Raw genomic sequence first — 24380 nt, forward strand, 5'->3', positions numbered from 1 at the left:
TGCCCCTTCAACCCTTCACCCAGGGTGCCTCTGGCTCTAAAGTTTTTAGTTATACATATGCATTACATAATATATTTAGACTGATGAACTCATGATTTTCCCCTCATACTTTTTCTCTCTAGTTTTTCCTATTTCTCTATAGACAACATTGAGGGATTATGGCATAGAATCCAAAGTAGTAATAATCAGGTCAAATCCTGGGAAACAGAGCAAAGCCCACATAAGTTCACTTTATTCAGAGTAAATTTCCCGAAGAATAGAGGGGCTGAGGCAAAGAATCATTAGCCCCAAAACATGCTTAAGAGCCTTCAAACTAGGTGTGACCAGCTGCGGCCAGGTGTGGAGGAGTGTAACACTATTGTCCTAAGGGGATTGCTATGTGTATGAGTTTACTTGCTATGCCCACATCATCTTTAATGGTGCAGTATGGAGACTTTCAGCATTCTACTTGGCATAGATCTACATGGAGATCTATGTCTAGATTCTCCACAGCCTAAGCAAGCCACACAGTGGACGCATTGCATTTCTGCTGCTTTTACATGTAATGTGTCCACAGAAGCAAACAAAGGATTTGGGACAATATCTTAACTATGCTAGGACAAAGAACAACAACTGGAATGTAGAAGGCCTTTATCAGAATCAAATATCTTAGAAAATCTCAAAGAAATGACAGTGAACTATTTTTTTTCTCCTCTTTAGGCATGGAAGCAAAAATTATTAAAAAAAAAATCAAACACCTCTTTATCGAGATCTGATTCAGGCTGTTTGCCTCAAGGAGTCAGGCATTATTTGATAAGTCATAAATCTATAGTATGTTAAAACAAATATATTACATTAAATATTGTTAAAATTTTTAAAAAGTGTTCTCCTCTCCAGTTAAGCATATAAGAAAAACAAAACAAAACAAAAACAATACCAACTTGATTTTCATGCTTTGGAGAACTTTAATCTCAAATAAAAACAAATGCAGGTAGAAGATATCCTAATTATCTTTAAAAAAAAAATCATGACATAGCTAAATGTTTACACACTTAATAAAGATACTACTCCAGATGCTCGCTCAAAAAATGAACAGATGAAATTCCTCTGCAAGTTGAGCCATCTTGCCATTCCCTGTTTATCTAGTACATTAGATCAGGGATCAGCAACCTTCGGCACGCGGCCCATCAGGGAAATCTGCTGGCGGGCTGGGACAGTTTGTTTACCTGCAGCATCCATAGGTTTGGATGATCGCAGCTCCCATTGGCTGCGGTTTGCTGTTCCACGACAATAGGGGCTGCGGGAAGCAGTGTGGGCCGAGGCTCCCAATCTGCGGTCAATAAGTCTTTTTTTCTCCATTATTCTATGCCAACTAGTCACCAAACCTCATCTGCACCACAGAAACCTACCTGACACAGTCGGTCTGGTGTCCTTTTACCTGGTCTCATCAGGAAACTTTTTTCATCACAGAAATAGATGCAGAAAAAACTTCTATAAACAGCACAGCCATTCTATTCCTTTTGGGCTCAAATGCAGGAAAATCCTTTGCAGCTGCTCACTTCATATGTGAGTCCACAAGTAAAGATAACCTGGATATCTTTCTATCTCTACATCTTCGAATTCCAAGCAATTTAAGTGGCACGGCAAAATAAACTCATAAACAAAGCTGACCAGAGGAGCACAATTCTGTTTTGCAACAACTTTTTAAGGTTTCTAAATGTATTATTTTTTCTGTTGCAGAAAGAAAACAAAACCATGTGTGTGTCTGACTCAGTTCAAATCCCTGATTAGCCTTATTCAGAGCAGAGTTTTTCATTTCAAATGAGGTAGAGCAGGGACTTAACCTTAGGTCTTCCAAATCCCTAGTAATCTAGCCACCTAATTATGGACCCTCTCCAACAAAATTTTGTGGAAACGGATACATCTCCATAAAATGTTTGGTTTTGACAAAACATCCCAATTCCAATCAGCTCTTCTCTGCAACTACTTTCTGCTCTAAAAACACAGGACTCTATCAATTGAGTTGAAAGAGAAATCTCAAGGAGTTGTCTGTGGCAGTAGTAATAAGTAAAATAAGGCTTTTCAGTCCAACCTATACACAGACAACAAATTATTAAACAGTAAGAGAGGTTTGATTTGATGAAGTTAAGGGAAGGGGAATATGGGATGGCATATTTTTACACAATACGTACCTTCACACCTGGGGAGAGGATGGTTCCAATTACGACTGACTCCATGTAGACAAGTCAGTGCTGAATTTCCAATTAAGGTGTACCCAGGAAAACACTCAAATGAAATTGTTTGTCCTACAGTAAAGTCATTTCCAATCACAAAACCATTACGGAATGGCCGAGGGTCAGGACAGCTTTGCAACTGATAAGCTGAAATAAATAATAATAATTTTTAAAAATAGTCCTTCAATGATCTGTATTTTAATGCTTTAGTATTAGAAGCTTTACATTTTGGGTGACAAAAGTCCTTGCTCTTCTCTCAAATTCCACTAAAGGAAAAATAATATGAAGCCTTACAGTCATTTAGTCACTTTATGACACAGTAATAGTCAAAGACCATCTGATCTGCATGGGGGGGAGGGGCAGATTTTGGAGCTATACGCTGGCCAGGGCGGTAGGAAGTAATCACACAAAACCATCTGGAGCTCATTCATTTACACAGGAAACAGTCAATGCTACATGCCTTGAGCTGCTCAGTGACCTCTCCCTTTTGCTGGTATGTGCAAAAAAGCAACAGCATATCATGGGTTTACATATTTTGGAGTGTACTGCCCCTACTGATGCACTAATGGGATATATTCTCGCACTTTAGAAAGCACAAGAACTGCAGTTTTGTCCAGCTCCTGTTCAGGAGGAGGAGTGACAGAATATGCTCCTTATGCCCTCTCCCCATGAACCTATGCAAAGTCAGGCACTCCTGTCTCTATCGCTGATTACTAACTGCTGCCCAATGTATTACATATGCTGAAAGAGAACAGCTGACATTAAGGCTACTTATCTTCATCTCTACTCTTTTTTTTCCCTAGCAAATTTAAAAGTATAAAAGATACCAGCACTGAATTTTAATATCACAGATATACTGGTGAAAGTGTAAAGAGTATAAACCTATTTCACAATTTCAGGTGGCCTTTTTCAAGAAGTCATGAAATACCCAGACTTTCTCCGCCTTGTATTGCAGAATTGTTGAGGACAGAGGTGTTCCACCAAATCTGGACAATTTGGAGACCCCAATATATAGGTGAGTATCAATATCTCTCTAAAATGTTTAAAGCAATAAGAGCAATTTTTCAGAACCCTGGTGAGCCGCGTGCCAGAGGTTGCCGACCCCTGATCTACCCTTACATAGTATTTTATCACGCTTTTGTGGTACATAGATCTCACAGTGCTCCTTGGCAAACGCCATATTATTTTGTTCATATAGCACTAAATCTAGATTCCTAAAGAAGCCAACTAGAATTTGCCTAAACATGGAGTTAGGAACATGTTAGAAGAGACTTCAAGATTTGGATTATGGGGTATGATTATTGTCATTCTAACATTTTCTAAGAAGCTTTACTGCAGGGTGGTTTCTATAATAACATGGGGTATTATGTTTAGTCTGGATCTTTTCCAACTCAGAGAATGGCCAGATCATGCATCTCACATAAGCCATACCATGAAAATGGTTATTGTTTTTAAATATGTAGGTCTTTTCTTTGAACAAGAGTGCTGATTTAATTCCTTCAGAATGAGCCTGTGGCTGTATCACCATCAACTTCATTTTTATCAGTCTTCACAAGGTCTACAGGGCTGGCCTGCTTAGTACTTGTGCAGAAGTTTTCCAAAGAAATCATAGGCTGCTGCAGAAAGTGGATCTGGTGATTCACTGCATGGCATTGTTCCCTCTCAGTCTATATCAAACCAATGTCCAGAATGACTTCACTGCATATTAAGCAATGGGTACCATTTTCTAGCTTGTAGGAAAAGGTGCATATGCCCCTATAAAGGCTAGAGATAGCCAGAGACTACAGCAGTTTCAGACTAGGCCAGTGTGAGGATGTTGACCTACCATCCTCCCACAGGTGACTGGAAGAGAGGGGGCTATTTATGTCCATGCGAGTGCAGGAAAAGCTCTCTTTTGCCTGGAATGGGCAGAGTAGCAATATAGATATATATACAGTTAAATACCAGGCTTTGTCATGATCATCTATGGGCACTAGTGACATAACTATGCCTCTACCCCTGGAATACTAGGTGCAGTTCTGGTCAGTCCATCTCAAAAAAGATATATATTAGAATTGGAAAAAGTACAGAGAAGGACAAATATTAGGGTATGGAACAGCTTCCATGTGAGGAGAGATTAAAAACTCTCCTCATAAGCGACTGTTCATCTTAAAAAAGAGACCATTAAGGGGGTGGGGGATATGATAGAAATCTATAAAATCATGACTGGTGTGGAGAAAGTAAATAAGGAAGTGTTATTTACCCCCTTCACATAAAACAAGAACTAGGGGTAAACCAATGAAATTAATAGACAGCAGGTTTAAAACAAGCATAATGAAGTGCGTCTTCACACAGCACTCTGTCAACCTGTTAAACTCACTGCCAGAGGATGTTGTGAAGGTCATATGTATAACTGGCTTCAGAAAAAAATTACATAAGTTAATGAAGGATAGGTCCTTCAATGGCTGGGGAAGTAACCCCATGCTCTGAACATAAGAATATAAGAATGGCCATATGGGTCAGTCCAAAGGTCCATCAAACCCCGTATCCTGTACTCTGACAGTGGCCAATGGTAGGTGCCCCAAAGGGAATGAACAGAACAGGTTATCATCAAGTGATCCATGCCCAGTCACTCTATCCCTGCTTCTGGCAAACAGAGGCTAACGACACCATTCCTGTCCATCCTGGCTAACAGCCATTGATGGACCTATCTTCCACGAATCTATCTAGCTCCCTTTTGAATCCCATTATAGTATTAGCCTTCACAACACCCTCTGGCAAGGAGTGCCAGACATTGAGAGAGTGTTTCATGAAAAAATATTTTCTTGTGTTTGTTTTAAATCTGCTACCTATTAATTTTATTGGGCTGCCCCTTCTTCTTGTATTATGAGAAGTAGTAAATAACACTTCCTTTTTACTTTCTCTATAGTACTCATGATTTTATAGACTTCTTTCATATCACCTCTTAGTCGCTTCTTTTCCAAGCTAAAAAGTCCCTGTCTAATTAATCTCTTCTCATACAGAAGATGTTCTATACCCCTAATCATTTTGTTGCCATTTTCTGAACCTTTTTCAATTCCAATATATTTTTTTTGAGATGGGGCAACCACATCTGAACACACTATTCAAGGTGTGGGCGTACCATGGATTTATATAGAGGCAAAATGATATTTTCTGTCTTATCATCTATGCCTTTCTTGATAATTCCCAACATTCTGTTCGCTTTTTTGACTGACACTGCACACTGTGTTGATGATTTCAGAGAACTAACTACAATGAATCCAAGATCTCTTTCTTGAGTGATAACAGCTAATTTAGACCCCATCGTTGTATATATACAGTTAGGATTATGTTTTCCAATGTGCATTACTTTGCATTTATCAACATTAAATTTCATGTGCCATTTTGTTTCCCAGTCACCCAGTTTTGTGAGATCCTATTATAGATCTTTGCAGTCTGCATGGGACTTAAGTATCTTGAGTAGTTTTGTATGATCTGCAGATTTTGCCACCTCACTGTTTACTCCTTTTTCCAGATCATCTATGAATATGTTACATAGGACTGGGCCCAGGATATCCATAAACATCTGACTTCCAGAAGCTGGGACTGGGCAATAAGGAATGGATCTCTTAATAAATTGCCCTGTTCTGTTCATTCCCTCTGAAGTATCTGGCATCAGCCACTGTCGGAAGACAGGATACTAGGCTTGATGGACCATTGGTCAGAGCCAGTATGGCCATGCTTATGTTCTTATACTCCTTTTTTAGGGGGCTGGGAAGGCAAGGTAGAGGTTTTTCACCTTTCCCACAGCTGATTTGGGAAACACATGAAAAGGGGGTTAGGCTACGCTGTTGTAACTCATTATGTGAGTATGGGGCAGGTACTCTGTTGGGAAGGGGTACAGTGGTGAGAAAAAATGGATTGGTAGAATATTTATACGAGGTACTTTTTAAAGGAGCAGAAACAGGAGGAGTTCAGAGCTCCTATGACTGGTACAGCAGGGAGAAAACCTTTTTTTTCCTTTCTTACTCCCTTCAATCCTCATTTGATGGGGGTGAGGGGTGGCTGGGCTCCAGCTATGGGTTGTCTGGGGACCAAGATTGGTAAAGGTCAGCAGTCTCCCCCCACACCCCTGGTATATGTAAATGATTACAGAATTACCTTCACCTCGCACTTTTATCTGCCATGTATCCCCTGATATTTAGGAATAAAGTTATGGCCTAATTAAACAACATTCAGTGTCTCCTGTCCTTCTTCTGGCATAGCGAGACAATGGTATTAAGGCCCATTATACTGTTAAATATCCTACACCTTATTTTCAAAGGAGTAGGAATATGATCTACAATGTGCTGTCCACTTCCAACACAGGTTATTATTAGTCTTCATACATTCCCACTACACTTTACAGGGATAAAATACTCATCTTCATTTTTTCCCCGGAATGATTATTTGTTCTGAATTGTTAAGTAGCTTCTGCATCCCACCACAGTGCCACATTTATTAAATTGTGCATAACACTTTGGTTTTGAATCATGCACAAATCTTTTCCAGAATAAGCCTTCATATTTATTTTCTAACAATGAAAAAATAGCCTTTAACAATCCGCTTGTTCACACATAAGTGTATCAAATCGCTCACCTTGGTATATAATATGAAACCCTTGTTTGTTCTGTGAGTAGTCACTGTGAAAATATAAGCTCGTTTCATGAGTTGTACTAAACAGAGAAGCTGGTAACTGAGGACCACTAAGTCTCCCAATAACAGTACTAGTTTCTGTAGATCCACTTCTTACTTCTAAGTAATCATGTATTGTTTCAGTTGAGAAATTTACGAATTGCAACTGCACACCTGAAAAACAATATGGGTAAACAAAAGCATTTGGTACCCAATGAATAAAGATCAATTATGCAAATTACATACAGATGGACATTAGAAATTCATGTATTGGTGTAGTAAACAATTACAATTATACTGCAGGATGTCATATTGGTTACTCAGTACAAAACAATCTTTCCTCTTCATCCAGTAATTACTAAACCTAATGTCGCAGCAAGAGAAAAAATACTGATGTTGAAAGTGATGTCTGTTCAAAGACATACAAACCAAGGACTGGACCTTTGAGGTAATTAAAGATTCCATGGCATGTTTTGCAAAACTAAGGGTTTTATTCCTAATATAGGTGCCAAATTCCGCTTTTGGTAATTACAGTCTAATAACCTCAATTGTACCTTTCATTTCAGTTCTGTTCCATCCAAGAAAAATATGCATTTCAACGGTAGACAAAGTGATTTCTAAATAATATACTTCTGAGTGCTTTGATTTTTTTAAAGGAGGCACTAGGTACAAATCAATAAATACCATATACATAATTTATTTCAGTCATTCCATAAAGGGTGTACTCTAACATTATGGGATACATTTTTCAGCACTTCACAATAGGAATTAGAAATGCAGTTCTTATACTTTATTCCCCACACACTGTGCTGGAGGATGCACTTGTAAATAATGAGACATTTCTGCAACTTTGATTCAATGAGGAACAACAAAAGAGTTTACGAAATTAGTTGCAGATTATCTATCTCTTCCAGATGATTTGTTACAATTATTAGAGGACAGCAGGAGGAGGAACTGCTCAACCAAAATAGAGGATAGTGGACCCGTTATACATTTTCCCTTTTCATCTTTTTCTGAATAAGGTACAATAAAGCAGCATTTCTATTTTGTCTGAAGTGATTTGATGCCACTATACAATGATAATGCAGTGCTCTCATTACAAAGATGATTGAGCCTCTTTGGTGATTCTGGCAAAGACAATCATCATGATTTCATATAAAGTTCAATTAAGACATATAATGTAAATATAATTATTGAATAATCATTAATAATTTTGTAACTATCTAAATCTTAATATTTAAATAGTATTAGTCACCGCAACCTCTAGGGATTTTTCTGGATACAATGCAAGCCTTGTGAATAGTTTTCTGAGTCATGTAATGTTTATAGTCTACAGGAACAAGTTTAATACATGATTTAATTACAATTACTTCTGCCTCTGTACCTATGCTTTATTTGCTTTGGAGAAAATCTCATAACACCATATAGACTTCTTCCATTATAAATTTGTTCTTTCCTTCTTTGATTCTGTCATCCTTCCAAGTTTAGGTTAACATGACTAAAACTACCCCCCCCCCCATTTTTCCCGCTAAAATAACATCAGTTTCCCCCATTCTCTGTTCCTGTTGTCAAAACCACCTTCCATCCTGTCATTCAGGCTCATAAACTCTCTTTCTCTCACACTCTGGCCAGTTCCACACTACAGCGTTAAATCGATTTAAACAGCATTAAATCGATTTAACGCTGTACCCGTCCACACTACAAGGCACTTAAAATCGATTTTAAGGCGTTTTAAAATCGATTTCTGTACTCCAGCTAAACGAAACTGTAACCCTAGAATCGATATTACTAAATCGATTTAGGGTTAGTGTGGACGGAAATCGAAGAAATCTTTTACTGAGCTACCCAGAGTGCACCGCTCCGGAAATCAATGGTAGCCTGGGACCATGGACGCACACCACCGAAGTAATGTGCCCTAGTGTGGATGCATAAAATCGATTTTATAAAATCTGTTTTATAAAATTGATTTTATTAATTTCGATTTTACTCTGTAGTGTGGACGTGGCCTCTGCAACCAGGCTGTGTACAAACCTTGCCCCGTTCTTGTTCTGTAACATTTCTAGAGTTGGTAATTTATTTCAGTTCACAGACCTAAAACTTCAAATGCCTCATAATCATGGATGAGTGCTTGATAAGTGCCATTTCCTCCCCTCTAACCTCCTTGACTCTCATGTTCCATGCTTATACTTCCACTCTATGCAAATGGCAGCTCTGAAATCATCTTTGTTGCCTGTCACTTAAGTCACAATGGCACCCCTCTCTTTTAATTACTCCACTGGGGCTCTCTTCCACTATATCAAGTTCAAACTTTTTTGCCATCTCCTTCAAGTCTTTTTAAATCCATAGCCTTCCTCCCTACTTTATCCACTTTTATTTTGACTCAATATCACGCTTGTTTGTTTCATGAATGTCTTCATATTTTTTCAATGGACCTTTATATTTTGGACACCCTCCATTAACTGATCCATAAGTTTATTAGCCTTCCCTGAATTAGGCATTCAATGGCACAACAAACATTTCTTTTTAATATAATCAGGCTAAAAATCTCAGAAAGAATAGCAAAATATCAAATGAAAAATCCATTTAAATCAATTGCAAATCAGCCATGACTGGATAGTCACATTTAATTAATAATTGAAAATAACTAAATTAAGAGCCCTTTGTTTTTAGTACTTTATCATACAAACAGTGATTAAGATAAAGATTATTTGAAAGTTAAAAAAGCCTATAACCAAAAATTCCAACTCAGGAAAGTACCATTCTTCAAAAAGCACTTACTCGGGTGATTAAGTCCTATTGAATAGCCAGAGGTGCTGTTGAAAAATAAATAGTATGTGTACATGTAATTTAAAGACTGACTCATAATGCATATTCATAATGCACAAGTGTGGGATTGTGTGGGAAATAGTTTTCATGTCCCACAAAACATTTCAAGATTTCAAAACTTTTCCCATTTAGCATCGGGACAAAACTGAGCACTTATGGATTTAGAAAAAAAAAAAAAAAGAAAGAAATTCTGGGCACAAGAAACCAAACTAGCCAGGTGGTGAGGGCAGTCACCTTGAGTGTAGGAGGCCTAGGTTCAATTCCTTACTCTGCCTTGCTCATGCTTCCCATGTGAATGCCTTGGCTATTCTAGAGCGGGAGTCTTTCTCACCTTTTGCATAAATAAATATTCATTGGAGAAGGAACTTGAAGCTGGGTCTCCAACCTCTCAAGTGAGTGTAAGAACTGATAGGTCATCAGGGCAGTCTCTCTCCGGCCCAATGACACTTCATGGGTAAATTTATTTGGTGTTTAACAATAAGTTCTAAAGATATATTTATTTTCCATAGAACCCTATTGGCTCCATCCCTATTGAATTCCATGGGACATTTTGATAAAATCTATTATACCATTGAGTCTGTTACCCAGATCTTCTATTTAAATGATAACTGAACAGAGGTTGTGCTTTTACTAGTGCTTCGATGAGGAGAAAAATTCCTGTCCTGCTACTTATTGGTCTGGCAGGGAAGGGAGGAGAATTCCCTTCTCTGACCAGAAGTCTATAATTAACCGGATAATTAATTGGCATCCATTTAACACAATTTTTTGCAGATCCACTCTTAGAAGTAAAAGGTTGCTGGCCACAAATATAGATGCATATATTTCACAGTGCGTGGGTTTTGTAATACTGAAGATAAGTGCAGAAAGTGTGCTGGAGAATTAATTTAGTGCTAAACTTTTTTCAGTATTTTTTAGTTCATACTGTTTTGTTTCTAGCTTTATTTAATCAGTATTCTGTGTACTATGTCCATAAAATAATGTACATACTATACATATAAAATGACAAAGGATGGGGTAAACTTTAAAAATAGTAAACTAATTGTATATTTAAAAGCAGATACAAGCTAGTGACAGTAGTTGTGGGAATTTTATCATTGTTTTCTTTATGAACAAGCCCTATAACCTGATTCTCAGTTTTATGACACTGCTAATCTTTAAAATGTATTTTAAATCTACTGGCAGAAATCTGTGGGGCAATATAAATATAGAAAATATTTTTAAAAATTGTTAAATATTTTAAAGCCATAAACACCAGAGATAAGATAATTCTTGAAAGGATACATACCAAACCCAATAGGCAGCTTTATTGTCCATGTGCAGTCTAAACTGCTGGGATAGTTTCCAGGAAACCCAGGGCTAAGAATCACTCCACTGAAGTCAGACATAGCACCACCACATTGTGCTGCAAAATGAGGGAAATACTTGTAGGAGGTAGTTACAGGTGAGATAAAACCAAGGCATACTATTTAGAATCTTTTCAATTTTAATTACATCATGCTTTCTTTCTTTCTTTCTAGAACTCACCAGTGTAGTATCTAAGAGATACATTAGCTCTTCCTAAAGAGGTCCCTGTAGAACTTGATAAGTCTTCTGCTCTTCTCCCTTCCCTGGTAGAGGAGGTTCTACTTGGGACATATTTCCTCCTTTCTTCCACATATTTAATTATTGTGGGAAAGCTTTGCCAAAGAGGACAGTTTTAGAGTGCACTCTGATTATAGATTGGCCTGATCTCCATTGGACGTGTATTCCATAATCAAACATTCTTTATTTCCGAGTCTTGCATAACTTTCAGTCTGGCAACCTGAAGAAGCAAATGTCATATACAATGAACATACCTAAACATATTGGAATAGGGTAATTCCATCTTCTCACCGGTCCAGGCATACAGGTAATATGTGAATGTCCCTACAATGACAAGACATATATTAATTCATTTTACAAACACAGTACACTACTTCTTTATAGTTATAACAAAAATAACATGCAGTGATATTTCTTGACAACATCAACAGGCATAAAAAAGAAGAGCTTATAAAAAGTTTTACCTCTATTCTTATTTCGTAGTTTGTACTTTACCACACCATGTAACCCTTGTGTGACTATCCACCCCTTTTATAAAATGGCTCCATGGTTTGTAATTTTATTGCTGGTACTAAGAATACAGGTTTGAATTCTGTGATACTAGCCATAACATTTTGATGAGCTGAATCACACTGTAAAGTTTAAAAACTCAAGTTCCAAATCCAACTAAAGCAATTCGGTATTGTTTAATGATTAGTGTATTCTAATACTGATGCTTTAGCAGATTTGACAAAGATATTTACATTTAGGTCAAGAAAAATGTTTTCTAAAGGATTAAACCACTCCTGACAGAAAAACAAATTGGTTTAAGTGTCCAGAAATTAAAACATTAGAGTTATAGTACTGTTCTCTCTAAGACGTAGTGCTCTTTTACAACAAAATATGTACCATAAATGTTCTAAAGTTCCTCCTTTGGTATATCAAGACAATCTAAATCAAGATGGTTCCATGACACACCCAGAGACAGCCACTATCTGGCTCAGCATCTCTTTTGTAATCATGAATGTCTGGGATGGGATATCAAACAAAGTTAAAAGAACTATAATGCATCTGGGCTTTTCTGAAAAATTATAGAGTGTATATTTCAAGATGATTTTGTTAGAACTATTTTTACAACCTTGATTTGAAATAAGCTGCTTTTATTGTTAAAGCTGTATTGCAGTTCAAAGCCTACAGTGTCTGAAGGAACTGAGTATTTGTAAAGCCCACACACAGTAATTTTGGGTAATTTATTAATTAGTCTGCGGCCCTCTTATCTTCTCTCCTAGTAGAGGAAAAAAAAGCATTTCCATCTTACTGCTTGCTATCAGCTCAGAGTTGACACAAAACAAAAGTGACAATATCATAGTGTATGTTACGGCAGAACAGTCCAATGGGATTTTTTGTGTGTGTGTTTGTACGGTCTATGCTGTTAATTATTAAATTTGTTTTTTTCACATGTTCTGTGTGATCCATCTGTTCATGTTCCAGTATTTTTGTATGAAATAAAACAAAGGTGAAAATACAGAGATATAATTGTTGTGTTGCTCCTTAATGGCAGCCTCCTACAATAATCCTCATGCTGCCTTCCTTTTCTAGGGAACATAAGGAATGAACTGAGACCTCCAGAAGGTCACAGTTGAACTGCAAGAAAAGCATTAGGAGAGGCAAAGGCCCCATCAGCTGATCCTGAAAGGTAGGGAAGTCACAGCATTCAGATGGTCCCAAGACTTAGGGGAGAAGGAGGCAGGATGAGGAAAGATGAGGACAGAAGTCACAAACCCAAATAGCAGTTTGCAGAACTGAGTGAGGATGAGCAAGGAATATAATGGCAAGGAGGGAAAACAAACATTCCTGTTGCAAAAGCTCTGCCATCCTGTGTACATACTTTCTATTTCTGTCATTCAGGCTACCTCCTGTTGCTAAGCAGAGGGAGCAAGGAACTCCACAGCAACCACTTACATAACCAAACCCAGAAAGTGAACCAGATTCTGATCCTTATGATTTACAAATCTATGTTAAAGATTTGACTGTGGTTGGGATTTCTAAATCTTTATGAGCTGCAAACATAGAAAACATTTAAACCATATATGCACATGGTCTCAGCTTAGGCATACTAGTCATCTCATATAACCCCCTCTGGCTGTCCAGTATAGAACTGGATTCCTAATAGTTTCTTTACTGGACAACAGAGACCTTAGTAACTGTGCTTATCATTAAGAGGAAAATCCCGCTGTACCATTAAGGGTGTAAAGGACCCCCTGCCTCAACAGAGGAAAGTTATGATACGAGGGAGAATTTTAGATTATGTCTGCACTTGGAGCTGGCAGTGTGATTCCCAGCTCACACAGATGTAGCTGTCCTAGCTCTGCTCAAGCTAGTACACTAAATAGAGCAGTGCAGCCAGGAGAACACAGGCAGTGGCTTGGGTTAGCCACCCAAGTACATACCCACTTTTTGGAGGACAGTTGGATAGTGGTAGATCATACATTTGACACGGAGAGACTTATCAGCCCTGCAAAGCCATAATCTAGTCTAGTATGATGACATTTTCAGTGTGGAGTTGATACAGAAGAACTTGGACATAAAAATATTGAAGAAGTGAAAGACAGATTTTTGAAACTGTAAAATTGACCTACCTGAAGGGAATATCCCTGATCACAGTGGAAAGAGACCACATCTCCAACCATGTATCTATCTCCAATTTTAATTCCATTGCTAGGGGTCTGTGGTTCGGGGCAAGAGTCCAAACCTATAGCTGTGAAAAGTTGAAAAGTTTAACAATTGGAGTGTAAACTTCATCTGTTTTCAGTTATAAACTGCTCTGCATATTGGCTGATGCTGCAAACCGGCAAGTGTGAGGTGGCTCTCAGGTGCCTCCAGGAGCCCACGGTTAAAGTTCTGCCAACCTGTACACAGCTTTTAGCAATGACTTATTCTTGTGGCTCATATAAAATAGTTCTGAAAACAAAAATGTCTTTCTTTTGAAGTAAACCAGATTGCACAAAATGTGAAGTGTTACTCCCCCACACCCCAGTGAGGAGGACCTTTCTATACAGGTTCTTGCCTGATCCTCTAGTTCAGCATTAGATATTTTTTATTCAACCGTGCAGTCTTTCATGACATGTCATATTTACACAAGCCTTAACTAAACAGAAGCCACCATGTCATGTTAAACATTTTCCCCATTATATCCACATACTTCAGAAAATAATATAGCACCACCACTGTAGTGAATGCTCTCATGCTATCTACAATAGTATATAACAGAAATAGATGGGTGTTTTAAGATGGATACTGAGAATGATTGCAATAACCTCTCTATGAGAGGCTTATAAGACTGGGACTGTTTAAAGAAGAGAAAAATAAGAGGAGACACACGAACACCAGTACAGACATTTCCAATAAAGATGTAAATTAGGGTTGCCAGGTGTCCAGTTTTCAACTGGAACACCTGGTCGAAAAGGGACCCTCCTCAGCCTGGTGAAAATGAGCGAGTGAGTGAGGGTGAGGGAGAGCGAATAATGCAGGGATGGGGGATGGACTGCGCAAGGTTGGGCTTTGGAGAAGGGAGGGAGCAAGAGTGTTCAGTTTTGTGTGATTAGAATGTAGGCACAAAGCTGTAATAGAAAGTATGTTTGGCAAGAATTGATATGTCTTTATACTGCCATAAGGGAAAAAGAAATGGTCTCCACAGACCTTCTTCATGGCATCAATCCTGCAAAGTAGTTAAGCATGTTCTTAAAATTAAGCATGAGTAATTTATACTCACTTCTAACAGGCTTAAAGTTAGGAATACAATGAAATGATTTGTTACATCAGGGACTGTATGCATATGCTCCTGGTATGTATGCTAAGGGGTGAATTTTGTGGGATTTCCTTGTCAAAATATTGTCATAATTGGCATTTGTATGTCTGAAAACCTATTAAAGTGACTGATTGCTTCATCTGGAAGTGTTTCATCTGGAATTTTCAGAGAAAATTTAGTTTTTCTCTTTAAAAGAGTGCATGTATATAGTATATTCAAATTGAAAGCTGACAGAGTTCTTAGTGGCATACAAAATATGTCACATAAATTAGGTCCTTTATGAGATGTATTTTGCATATGACTAAAAAGTGTCATCAGCCTAATATTATAATAGCATCAGTACTAGTTTTATTGTTAACACCAAAATAGAAACACAAAAATCCAACTTCAATGCCTGCTATTTAGGGACTAAGATGATGATTTTTTTAACATATAATTGAGACAGTAATTCTTATCCTAAAAAAGCAAGCTGCAGTATATCACTTTTTAAATGCATGTATATTGCTAGAAAACGACGACTAGATTAATACTGCTGGAGCCTGAAGACAGGTTATCCATGCAATGGGCAAAACACAAGACAACAGCGATGCAAGCTTCTCACTACACAAACATACCTTAAACCTAACTTGGATAAACCACTTCAAATGTCTATTGAAGACATTGTTCTCTTCACTGAGACTACCAAGAATAACAACCAGGATGGGTGTTTTATGCTGTGGACATTTGATCATCAGGAACTGGATATAACTAACATAGACCCTCAAACACATCACTGAGGGTAACTACTTCTGGTCACTGTTAACTTAGGCAATAAATTACTTGAGGACAAATGATCTCTTATGGTGCCTGAGGAGTTTACACTCATTATTGGTTGGTGAAATCTATGTACAGACGTCACAACAAGTTTGGGGTTTGTGCTCGGCTTCTTAACAGTTTGCCTTGAGGTTGATATTCTTGCTCATGAGCCACTCCAGACAGTGTGATATCAGTACTAGACTTAAAAAAAAAAGACATATATAGTAATGAAACTTAAGAAATGGCTTTTTGTTTCACAACTTTATTTACTGTTTTCATGTATTAATAAGTCATAACTGAAAACATAATCCTCATTATTTAGGTTTGAGTTTTTGTTAGTAAATTATAGAAATTATAGAATTATAGAAATTAGTTCACCAGGTCCACTACTGATGATTCCATGAGACAAAAAGACCTCCACTATTAGGTCACCTGCTCTATCTTTCCTCCAGTACAACCCTTTACTATTATTTTGTCAGTGCAATTTTAATTCCAGGGCATAGAAAATCTTTTAATGTCACACAATGCTCCCCAGTCAAAAAAGGTATGGTAACACCTAAACTTATAACAACACTTATGGATATAGCCCCTCCCTAGAATCCTGGAAAAGTGATCCAACTTGTTTACTTCTGATAAATATCCCGCTACCCCTTGAAGACCACAGTGCATCAATGAGGTTTGGTCAAATACTTATTCTTTTATTTTAAAAAGCTTCAATAAGATATATAAACACACCCACCCCATCATCTCTCTGTCTCTCTCCAGGGTCTGGTCTACACTGGGAGGTGGGGGTCGATGTAAGATACGCAACTTCAGCTACGGGAATAGCGTAGCTGAAGTCGACGTATCTTATTTCGACTTACCTCCCATCCTCACGGCACGGGATCGACGGCCGTGGCTTCCCCGTCGTCTCCACTTCCGCCGCTCGCTCTGGTGGAGTTCCAGAGTCGATAGGAGCAAGTTTGGGGATTGACATATCGCGTCTAGACAAGATGCAATATATCGATCCCCGATAGATCGATCGCTAACCGCTGATCCGGCGGGTAGTCTGGACGTACTCTAACATTCTCTCTTTCACACACTCACATATACTGCTAAACAGAATGTGAACTAAAATGTTAGTCCACTGAAGAACATTTATAAGAATTACTGATAAAAAAAAAATTAAATATCTGTACGAAATGATTCCTGGTATTCCACACTATTTAAATACACCACTAGTAAAACTGCAACTGTTAGAAACACTGATGTTATATTTATGAATAAATACAAGAAAATATTATTAATTATTATTATTATTATTACTATTATTACATCTGGTCAAATATAGGCATTTTTCATGAAACTCAAATATTTCCGGCTACTCGATGTGTAGCCACAAAGTTCCTTCTGGGATACAAATCTCTTGAAAGAATTTTTATATTGGTTCAGTAACCATAAAAAAGAACTTCCATATTTAAAAATTGAACATTTTGTTTAAATATTAATCATGACAACTTTCCTTTTGATTGTTAAGCCACTATGAAAGTAAGCTGAAAACTTGTTTACAGCTTCTTACAAAAGGTTCTTATGAAACCAGGGTCACAAATGCTAATTTGAAAAACAATACATAGTAGGTTCAGAAATGCCAATTAAAAATAAAAATAGTATTTTCCAACCAGGGCTGACTTTAGGAACTGTGGGGCCTGATTCGAATACCCAGCAGCAGTCCGGGTCTTCAGCGGCACTTCGGCGGTGAGTCCTTCACTCGCTCCAGGTCTTCCCCGGCACTGAAGGACCCACCACTGAAATGTCACCGAAGACCCAGAGTGAGTGAAGGACCCATGTTGAAGTCCCGGACCACTGCCAGGTGAGTAAAAATTTAAAAGTTTGGCGCTCTTCTTTAGGGCGCGGGACCCTCTTAGGCGCACGACTCGATTCAGGGGAATTGTCCTAAAGCCGGCCCTGTTTTCAACACATTTTATGGGGTGAAAATTACTTGTTAACCATTTGAACTTTCAGATTACTGAGCTGAGGAAATTGGATGGAGGTAGTTTTTAACCTTTATTTTATCGGTATATCTGTACTGTTAACAGGCTCCTTTTTTCCTTGTGAAAATTCAGCAGTAATACAATCTCCACAGTTAACAGACTGCTTTGCCTTCTTTCACTTAATAAAAAGACAGTTGATAAATAAACAATTTAACTTAAACCCCACTTGTGTTCCTTATCCTTGTGTTACTCCCTAACTACCAGTGAATCATATGATGAGGGAACTCAGAGGGATTTATTATGTTACATTAATTACTTAAGAACATAACACAAGAATGGCCATACTGGGTCAGAGCAAAGGTCCATCTAGCCCAGTATCCTGTCTACCAATAGTGGCCAATGCCAGGTGCCCCAGAGGGAGTGAACCTAACAGGTAATGATCAAGTGATCTCTCTCCTGCCATCTATCTCCACCGTCTGACAAACAGAGGCTAGGGACACCATTCCTTATGCATCCTCATTAATGGACTTGGCAGAAGTCCTGTAAACTATCTAGTGGTAACATGATGGCTATTGATGCTGATAGTATAGGGTGCTCACATACTGTGTATTTTGACTATCAGTATTCATAGTGTATGACTGGTCCCCTAAGTTGTTTCTGCTTCTTAATTGGATGTCTAAAACATTCATAGATTCATAGATTCTAGGGTCAGAAGGGACCAATGTGATCATCTAGTCCGACCCCCTGCACAAAGCAGGCCACAGAACCCTACCCATCCACTTCTATAACAAACCCCTAACCTATGTCTGAGGCCTTGGCTACACTCACACTTTACAGCGTTGCAACTGGGGTGTGAAAAAACACCCCCCTGAGCGCTGCAAGATACAGTGCTGTAAAGCGTCGGTGTAATCAGGGCAGCAGCGCTGGGAGCGCGGCTCCCAGCGCTGCACGCTACACCCGTAAGGGATGTGGTTTACATGCAGCGCTGGGAGAGCTCTCTCCCAGCACTGCCGCTCTGACTACACTCACACTTCGCAGCGCTGCCGCGGCAGCGCTTTGAAATTCCAAATGTAGCCATACCCTGAGTTATTGAAGTCTTCAAATTGTGGTTTGAAGACCTCAAGCTGCAGAGAATCCACCAGCTGTCTGTGCCCATGCCCCACGCTGCAGAGGAAGGCGAAAAGCCTCCAGGGCCTCTCCCAATCTGCCCCAGAGGAAAATTCCTTCCCGACCCCAAATATGGCGATCAGCTAAACCCTGAGCATGTGAGCAAGACTCACCAGCCAGCATTCAGAAAAGAATTCTCTGCAGTAACTCAGATCCCATCCCATCCAACATCCCATCACCGACCACTGGGCATACTTATCTGCTGGTAATCAAAGATCAATTGCCAAAATTAGGCTCTCCCATCATACCATCCCTTCCATAAACTTATCAAGCTTAATCTTAAAGCCAGATATGTCTTTTGCCCCCACTACTCCCCTTGGAAGGCTGTTCCAGAACTTCACTCCTCTAATGGTTATAAACCTTGTTAATAAACAAGAGAATGAGAATTTCAACATGGCCAGTCCAGTGCAAGAATATTTCTCAAGACTTTTGCATCTCTTGAATATTTGTGATTAAAAATAAATAAATAAAATAAAAAAAATCTTAACTTACTTATACGAATGATAAAGGGAAAAGGGTTGTGAAACCACAGGAGCAAATGTGTAGTTCTTTCATGCCTTCTCCCCTAAAATATTCACAAATACCTTTTTTCCATTAATAATCTGCTCTAAAAATGAAACACCACAAATGAAGTAAACCTGAGGTGATGGGAAATTTCCAAATGTTAAGAAATTTCCAAATGTTTACTTCCAGTGAAAAACAATACAAATGAACACATTGAAAGAAAATGCCAATTATACTGCATATTGTATCTGCATATTTATAGTAGGCTTCCTCTTAAATTAATTTTCTTCATATCTGTTTCTATGCAATGACAGTGTAAATACAAAAGAAGAACTAGTGCTAAAATAAAGTATCTGCTCTAATACAAAATGCCCACTTTCAAGACCTAAGCTGATCTAATTTACTTGGAATGTGCAACACAAATGTCTGACACGCTAATGAATTACAAACAAATAAATCACTTACCATCTTGTCTTAATGCAATGCAATCAAAGAATGAGGGTTGGTTTCCTTTGACCACATTCTGCTATCAAAATCCTGATTCATCCCACTGCAGAATCCCACCACTTTCCCATCATGAAGGAATACAAGAGGACAGATAATGGGGGCTCATTCTTATAAGACTTAAAATTTCCCTTTACCTCACGGCCTGTTAGGATCTCCCAGTCCCTGTGGGTCATGTGCTCAGGTTTACCCCAGAATCTGGAACCGTAAAGCCTCTTATCATGCTCAAAAGACACTGGACAGAAGTCAGGACCATATTGATGATCCCAATACCATTTTTTGGTGGTGTGGGGGAATGTTGATGGATGGGATGTTATTTCTATGCTTATTATTCCCTACTTCTAAGACACTGAGAAAAGTGGAAAAACAAACACAAATAACTGAAAAGCCACCTTGCCAATATTGCCCAGAAGGAAAAGTTCCTTCCTGATCCCAAAAGGAGATTGGGTTAGACCCTCGACAAGCCTGGAAACCCAGTTCTGACAGATACAGCACTTATAAGGCAGAGGAGTGGGGCACCTTCCAGCAGCAAAAATGACTGTTGTGTGCTTGGGGATTCACACCATAGGGAATGGTGGTGGGGTCTTTCACTGGAGCCAATCATCTCCCTCATCCTCCTAAACTGGCCAATGCATGACCAAGCAAAGTGGAGATTCTACTCTACTCTCCAAAGCCCAGGTTCAAGTAGAAACCACTATGTGCACGCTGAGCAGGCAGGGTAGCCTTAGAACCCCCTTGCCTTCTTCCACCCAGTACTCTAGGAAGTGGCCACCTCCTCTGCTGGTCTGATCAAATCACCCCTTTCAATCCCTTGCTAAAATAAGAAGGGATATTTGAAGATGCCTTTTCCTAACCCACAACTCTCATCACACCATGTGCAATATAATGAAGAATTTGCCTTCTTGTCAGATTAAACAAATACATGTGATAAACAAGGATCCAGGGGTCCATCCTTGACAACCATTGTTTGGTGTGACACAGAATGGGTTCTCACAGTATTCCAGCAGCACAGAACAATATTGTTTTGTGGTGGTGATGGTGTATGTTTGTGTGAAGAGCATGTTTTGTATTGTCTTTAAGTCTCAATTACACAAGTTCTACTATTTTGCCTGGTTATATAGAACTGTGCTCACATGCAAAAACACACACACTCATTTTTTGAGATTCTATATATTGTAGAATAAATTGTGAAATTTTTATGCTCTTACATATTTGTTCTTACACTTGAGGATTATGCATATGTTAAATTTAAAACTATATAGGTGCTTTTGTATTTAATTCAATTACTTTAATTTTTATATTATATTTGATGAGTAATTGTTATAATTTTTACATCTTAAATTTCTTCCTCAATGATGATTCACTTAAACAATCTACAAAATTTCATAGATTTCAAGGCCAGAAAGGATTATAATGATAATTTAATCTGACCTGCATACCACAAGTCATAGCTCTTCATTCAATAATTCTTACATAGAGCTTGATTACTTGTGGATGAATTAGAGAATATCTTTTATATCCATATCTATATCTCCAAGCAATGGAGAATGTGCCACATCCCTTGGTTATCTGTTCAACTGGTTAATTGTGCCTTGTTTTCCATTTGAATATTTCTAGCTTCAACTTCCAGCTCTTGGATCTTGTTTTGTCTTTTTTCTTATACATTGAGTGCTACCCTCAGTTATCTTCTCCCTTTGTAAGTACTTATAGATCTTGATCAAGTCATTTTTTAATCTCCTCTTCAAATAAAATAATAGTTTCATCTCTTTAAGTCTCTCAATGTAATCTGTGTTTTCTAGATACCAGTTTATTCTTTGAGCTCTCTAAACACACTCCTATTCTTCAACATCCAATTTAAATTGTGGACACCAAAATTTGTCACAGTATTCTGCCTCACCAATATTGTAAGGAGAAGTAATTCCAGTTCCCTATCCCCACTCATTTCTCACTTTTTTATATATCCAAGGAATATATGAGCACTCCAATACACAGCATTCTAGTGGAAGGCCATGTTCAATTTGTTATATACCATCACCCATAAACCTTTTTTAGGACTCACTGTTTTTCAGGATACAGTCCCACCCTCCCCCCCGCCCAAAAGTGTGGTTATGTTCTTTGTTTCTAGATATATGACTTTGCCTTTTGGCTCTGTTAAAACAAATGTACAATTGTGTCTCACTCACCAAACTCTCCAGATAGATCTCTAGAACTGACCTATCCACATTTTAATTTACTACTACATTAATCTTTGTGTCACCTGCAAAATTAATCGGCAATGATTTCATGTTTTCTTCTATATTATCAATAAAAATACTAAATAACATTGGGTGGAGCACAAATATTTTTCAGTCTTTACTACACCTATGCTTGTCCATTAAGAATTATATTATGAGATCAATCGATTAGCCACTTGTTAATCCTTTAATACATAAAATATTGAATGTATATAGTACTTCTTTATTCAGAATGTCATGTGGTACTAAGTCAATCAGTTTGCAGATGACTAAATATATTATGTCAATACACTTACCGTGTTAAACTTCTAATTTAATCAAAGAATGACATAAAATTAATTCAACAAGATCTAAAGTTCGTGAAACTGTGTTTTCGGTCAAAAAGCATGTAAATTATATTCACATCCTGTAAGTCTTTATTGAGATTTAGATTAAATTCACCCCTTTAAACAAGAATGATGACCATGACCTCTAATTCTTATATACAAAAACAACATGTATGTATGTATGTTTATCCTTTTATAAAGTGTCACTTTATAACAGGCAAAAAATGCTAATCAAAACAAATAGTAAAGAAGATCTTGAATAGTTTACTGTCCAAAGGTAAGAGTGGGTACAGCACAGCTAGCAATTTTTTACAAGGTGATAACCCTTTCTTGGGCTGAATATATATGGATACTAATGCTCCCCAGGTATTTTGGATTCAGAGTTTCTTAGCCCAGGAAACACTTACTGCAGCATTAAGAGACGGCTGTCACAGGTTAATATTATGCTAACATTTTACCCTCCTTTTCTACTTCTTTATTTCCCAGTCTCCCTCCTTCATATGCATCTTTCCCAATAACCCTTTTTATTGGCAATGCTCTTATATTCTGGAGTTTTTTCTTCATCACTCTGTACATGTGAGAAGCTGAGGTGGTACCCTTTCAAAAGGAAAACAGCTGGAAAATTCTGAGTACAGAATCTAACCAGATCAGAAGAATTACAGTAATCAACATCAAGTGTACAGTTATAGAGAAATGACCATGTAACGATTGTGCAAGACCCTGCTTTCTGACTAATTAATATAGACTGTCAAACAATCGAAGTACGGGATTTGCATACTGTAAAACTGCTCAGAAGATCAGTAATACACATATCAGTCAACAGAACCAATTACTGCACATGGAATTGTGCACCTAGGAAAAATGTAAAGAACTCTACCAGTTACTGTCAGAATTCCTCACGAGGACTGGCTGAGACAATCCAGTTTAATCATAAAATATGGTAATAATTATTGTTATAAATAAGTAGAAATGAGAAGACATTTGTATTATTACTACAGTCATCAACAATGAGAATTTTTCAGATAATTCTCTTCTATTCTGTTCAAGTTCTTATACCATCCTCATCATCATATCTGAACTCTTTCCAAAAGTTCATTAAGCAACATGACTAACATCTGCCATATGTGGCTTTTAATTTCTTTCATCTTTTCCCCAGGGAAAATATGTGTTCAATGAAGTGTTTTGTTTTGGTGCAGTTTTTTTGTTTGTTTGTTTGGGTTTTATACTAAATTATATATACACTTTGACAGGTGTTTATATTAGACAAGGCAAGATCGAAGAAGTATACTTTACACTTGGAGCAGAAGGTGATGAAGGTAGCCATGGTTCTTAATTAGCAGAGAGTGTAGTACAAGTCACTATTATAACAAAATAACCATATTAACAGCACTTATCTTCAGGGCAAGAGCACTTCATTTTGCAAAGGACATTCTGGCTTTCCACAATCACTGAAGATGCTTTTTTGAGAGATGGTCTATAACTACATAGGTTTTCTCTTTCATGTGAAAAAAACTTATTTTAAATGAATGTTGTGTATTTGATTAGGTAATTACAGCACTGACTAGTTGTGGAATCATACAACAGATTAGTGTGCTTTGGCTACATTATTTCAGAAATGAATGTTGTCTTATCAGATCTACATAACGGAAAGTTTTTGTCGCTATATCAAATAATACATTTTAAAATATATATTTAAAATTATTGGCAGTGTCTAAGTAAATATTCTGAATTAGTCCAATAATACACGGTTATTATAATTACTGTAATAACAATATGCACAAAAAGTACTTAATCTTTGTCTCTTTTGCCTTGGGTAATGG

The 24380-nt window shown here is 37.8% G+C and overlaps 1 protein-coding gene across 4 annotated transcripts in view; it reads right to left on the bottom strand.

Annotated features, from left to right (window-relative positions):
• CSMD3 (CUB and Sushi multiple domains 3) overlaps positions 1-24380 on the bottom strand; it is a 1198342-nt gene that overhangs the window by 167432 nt on the left and 1006530 nt on the right. For all 4 annotated transcript variants that reach the window (XM_050940462.1, XM_050940461.1, XM_050940464.1 and 1 more), the window contains 5 exons: positions 13892-14010; positions 11528-11597; positions 10978-11094; positions 6831-7040; positions 2172-2360 (listed from right to left, as the gene is read on the bottom strand). In XM_050940462.1, coding sequence (XP_050796419.1) covers positions 2172-2360; positions 6831-7040; positions 10978-11094; positions 11528-11597; positions 13892-14010 — 705 coding nt within the window. The remainder of the gene's footprint in view (positions 1-2171; positions 2361-6830; positions 7041-10977; positions 11095-11527; positions 11598-13891; positions 14011-24380) is intronic.

Source organism: Gopherus flavomarginatus, chromosome 2 (genome assembly GCF_025201925.1).
Source record: "Gopherus flavomarginatus isolate rGopFla2 chromosome 2, rGopFla2.mat.asm, whole genome shotgun sequence".
Classification (NCBI taxonomy): Eukaryota; Metazoa; Chordata; order Testudines; family Testudinidae; genus Gopherus; species Gopherus flavomarginatus.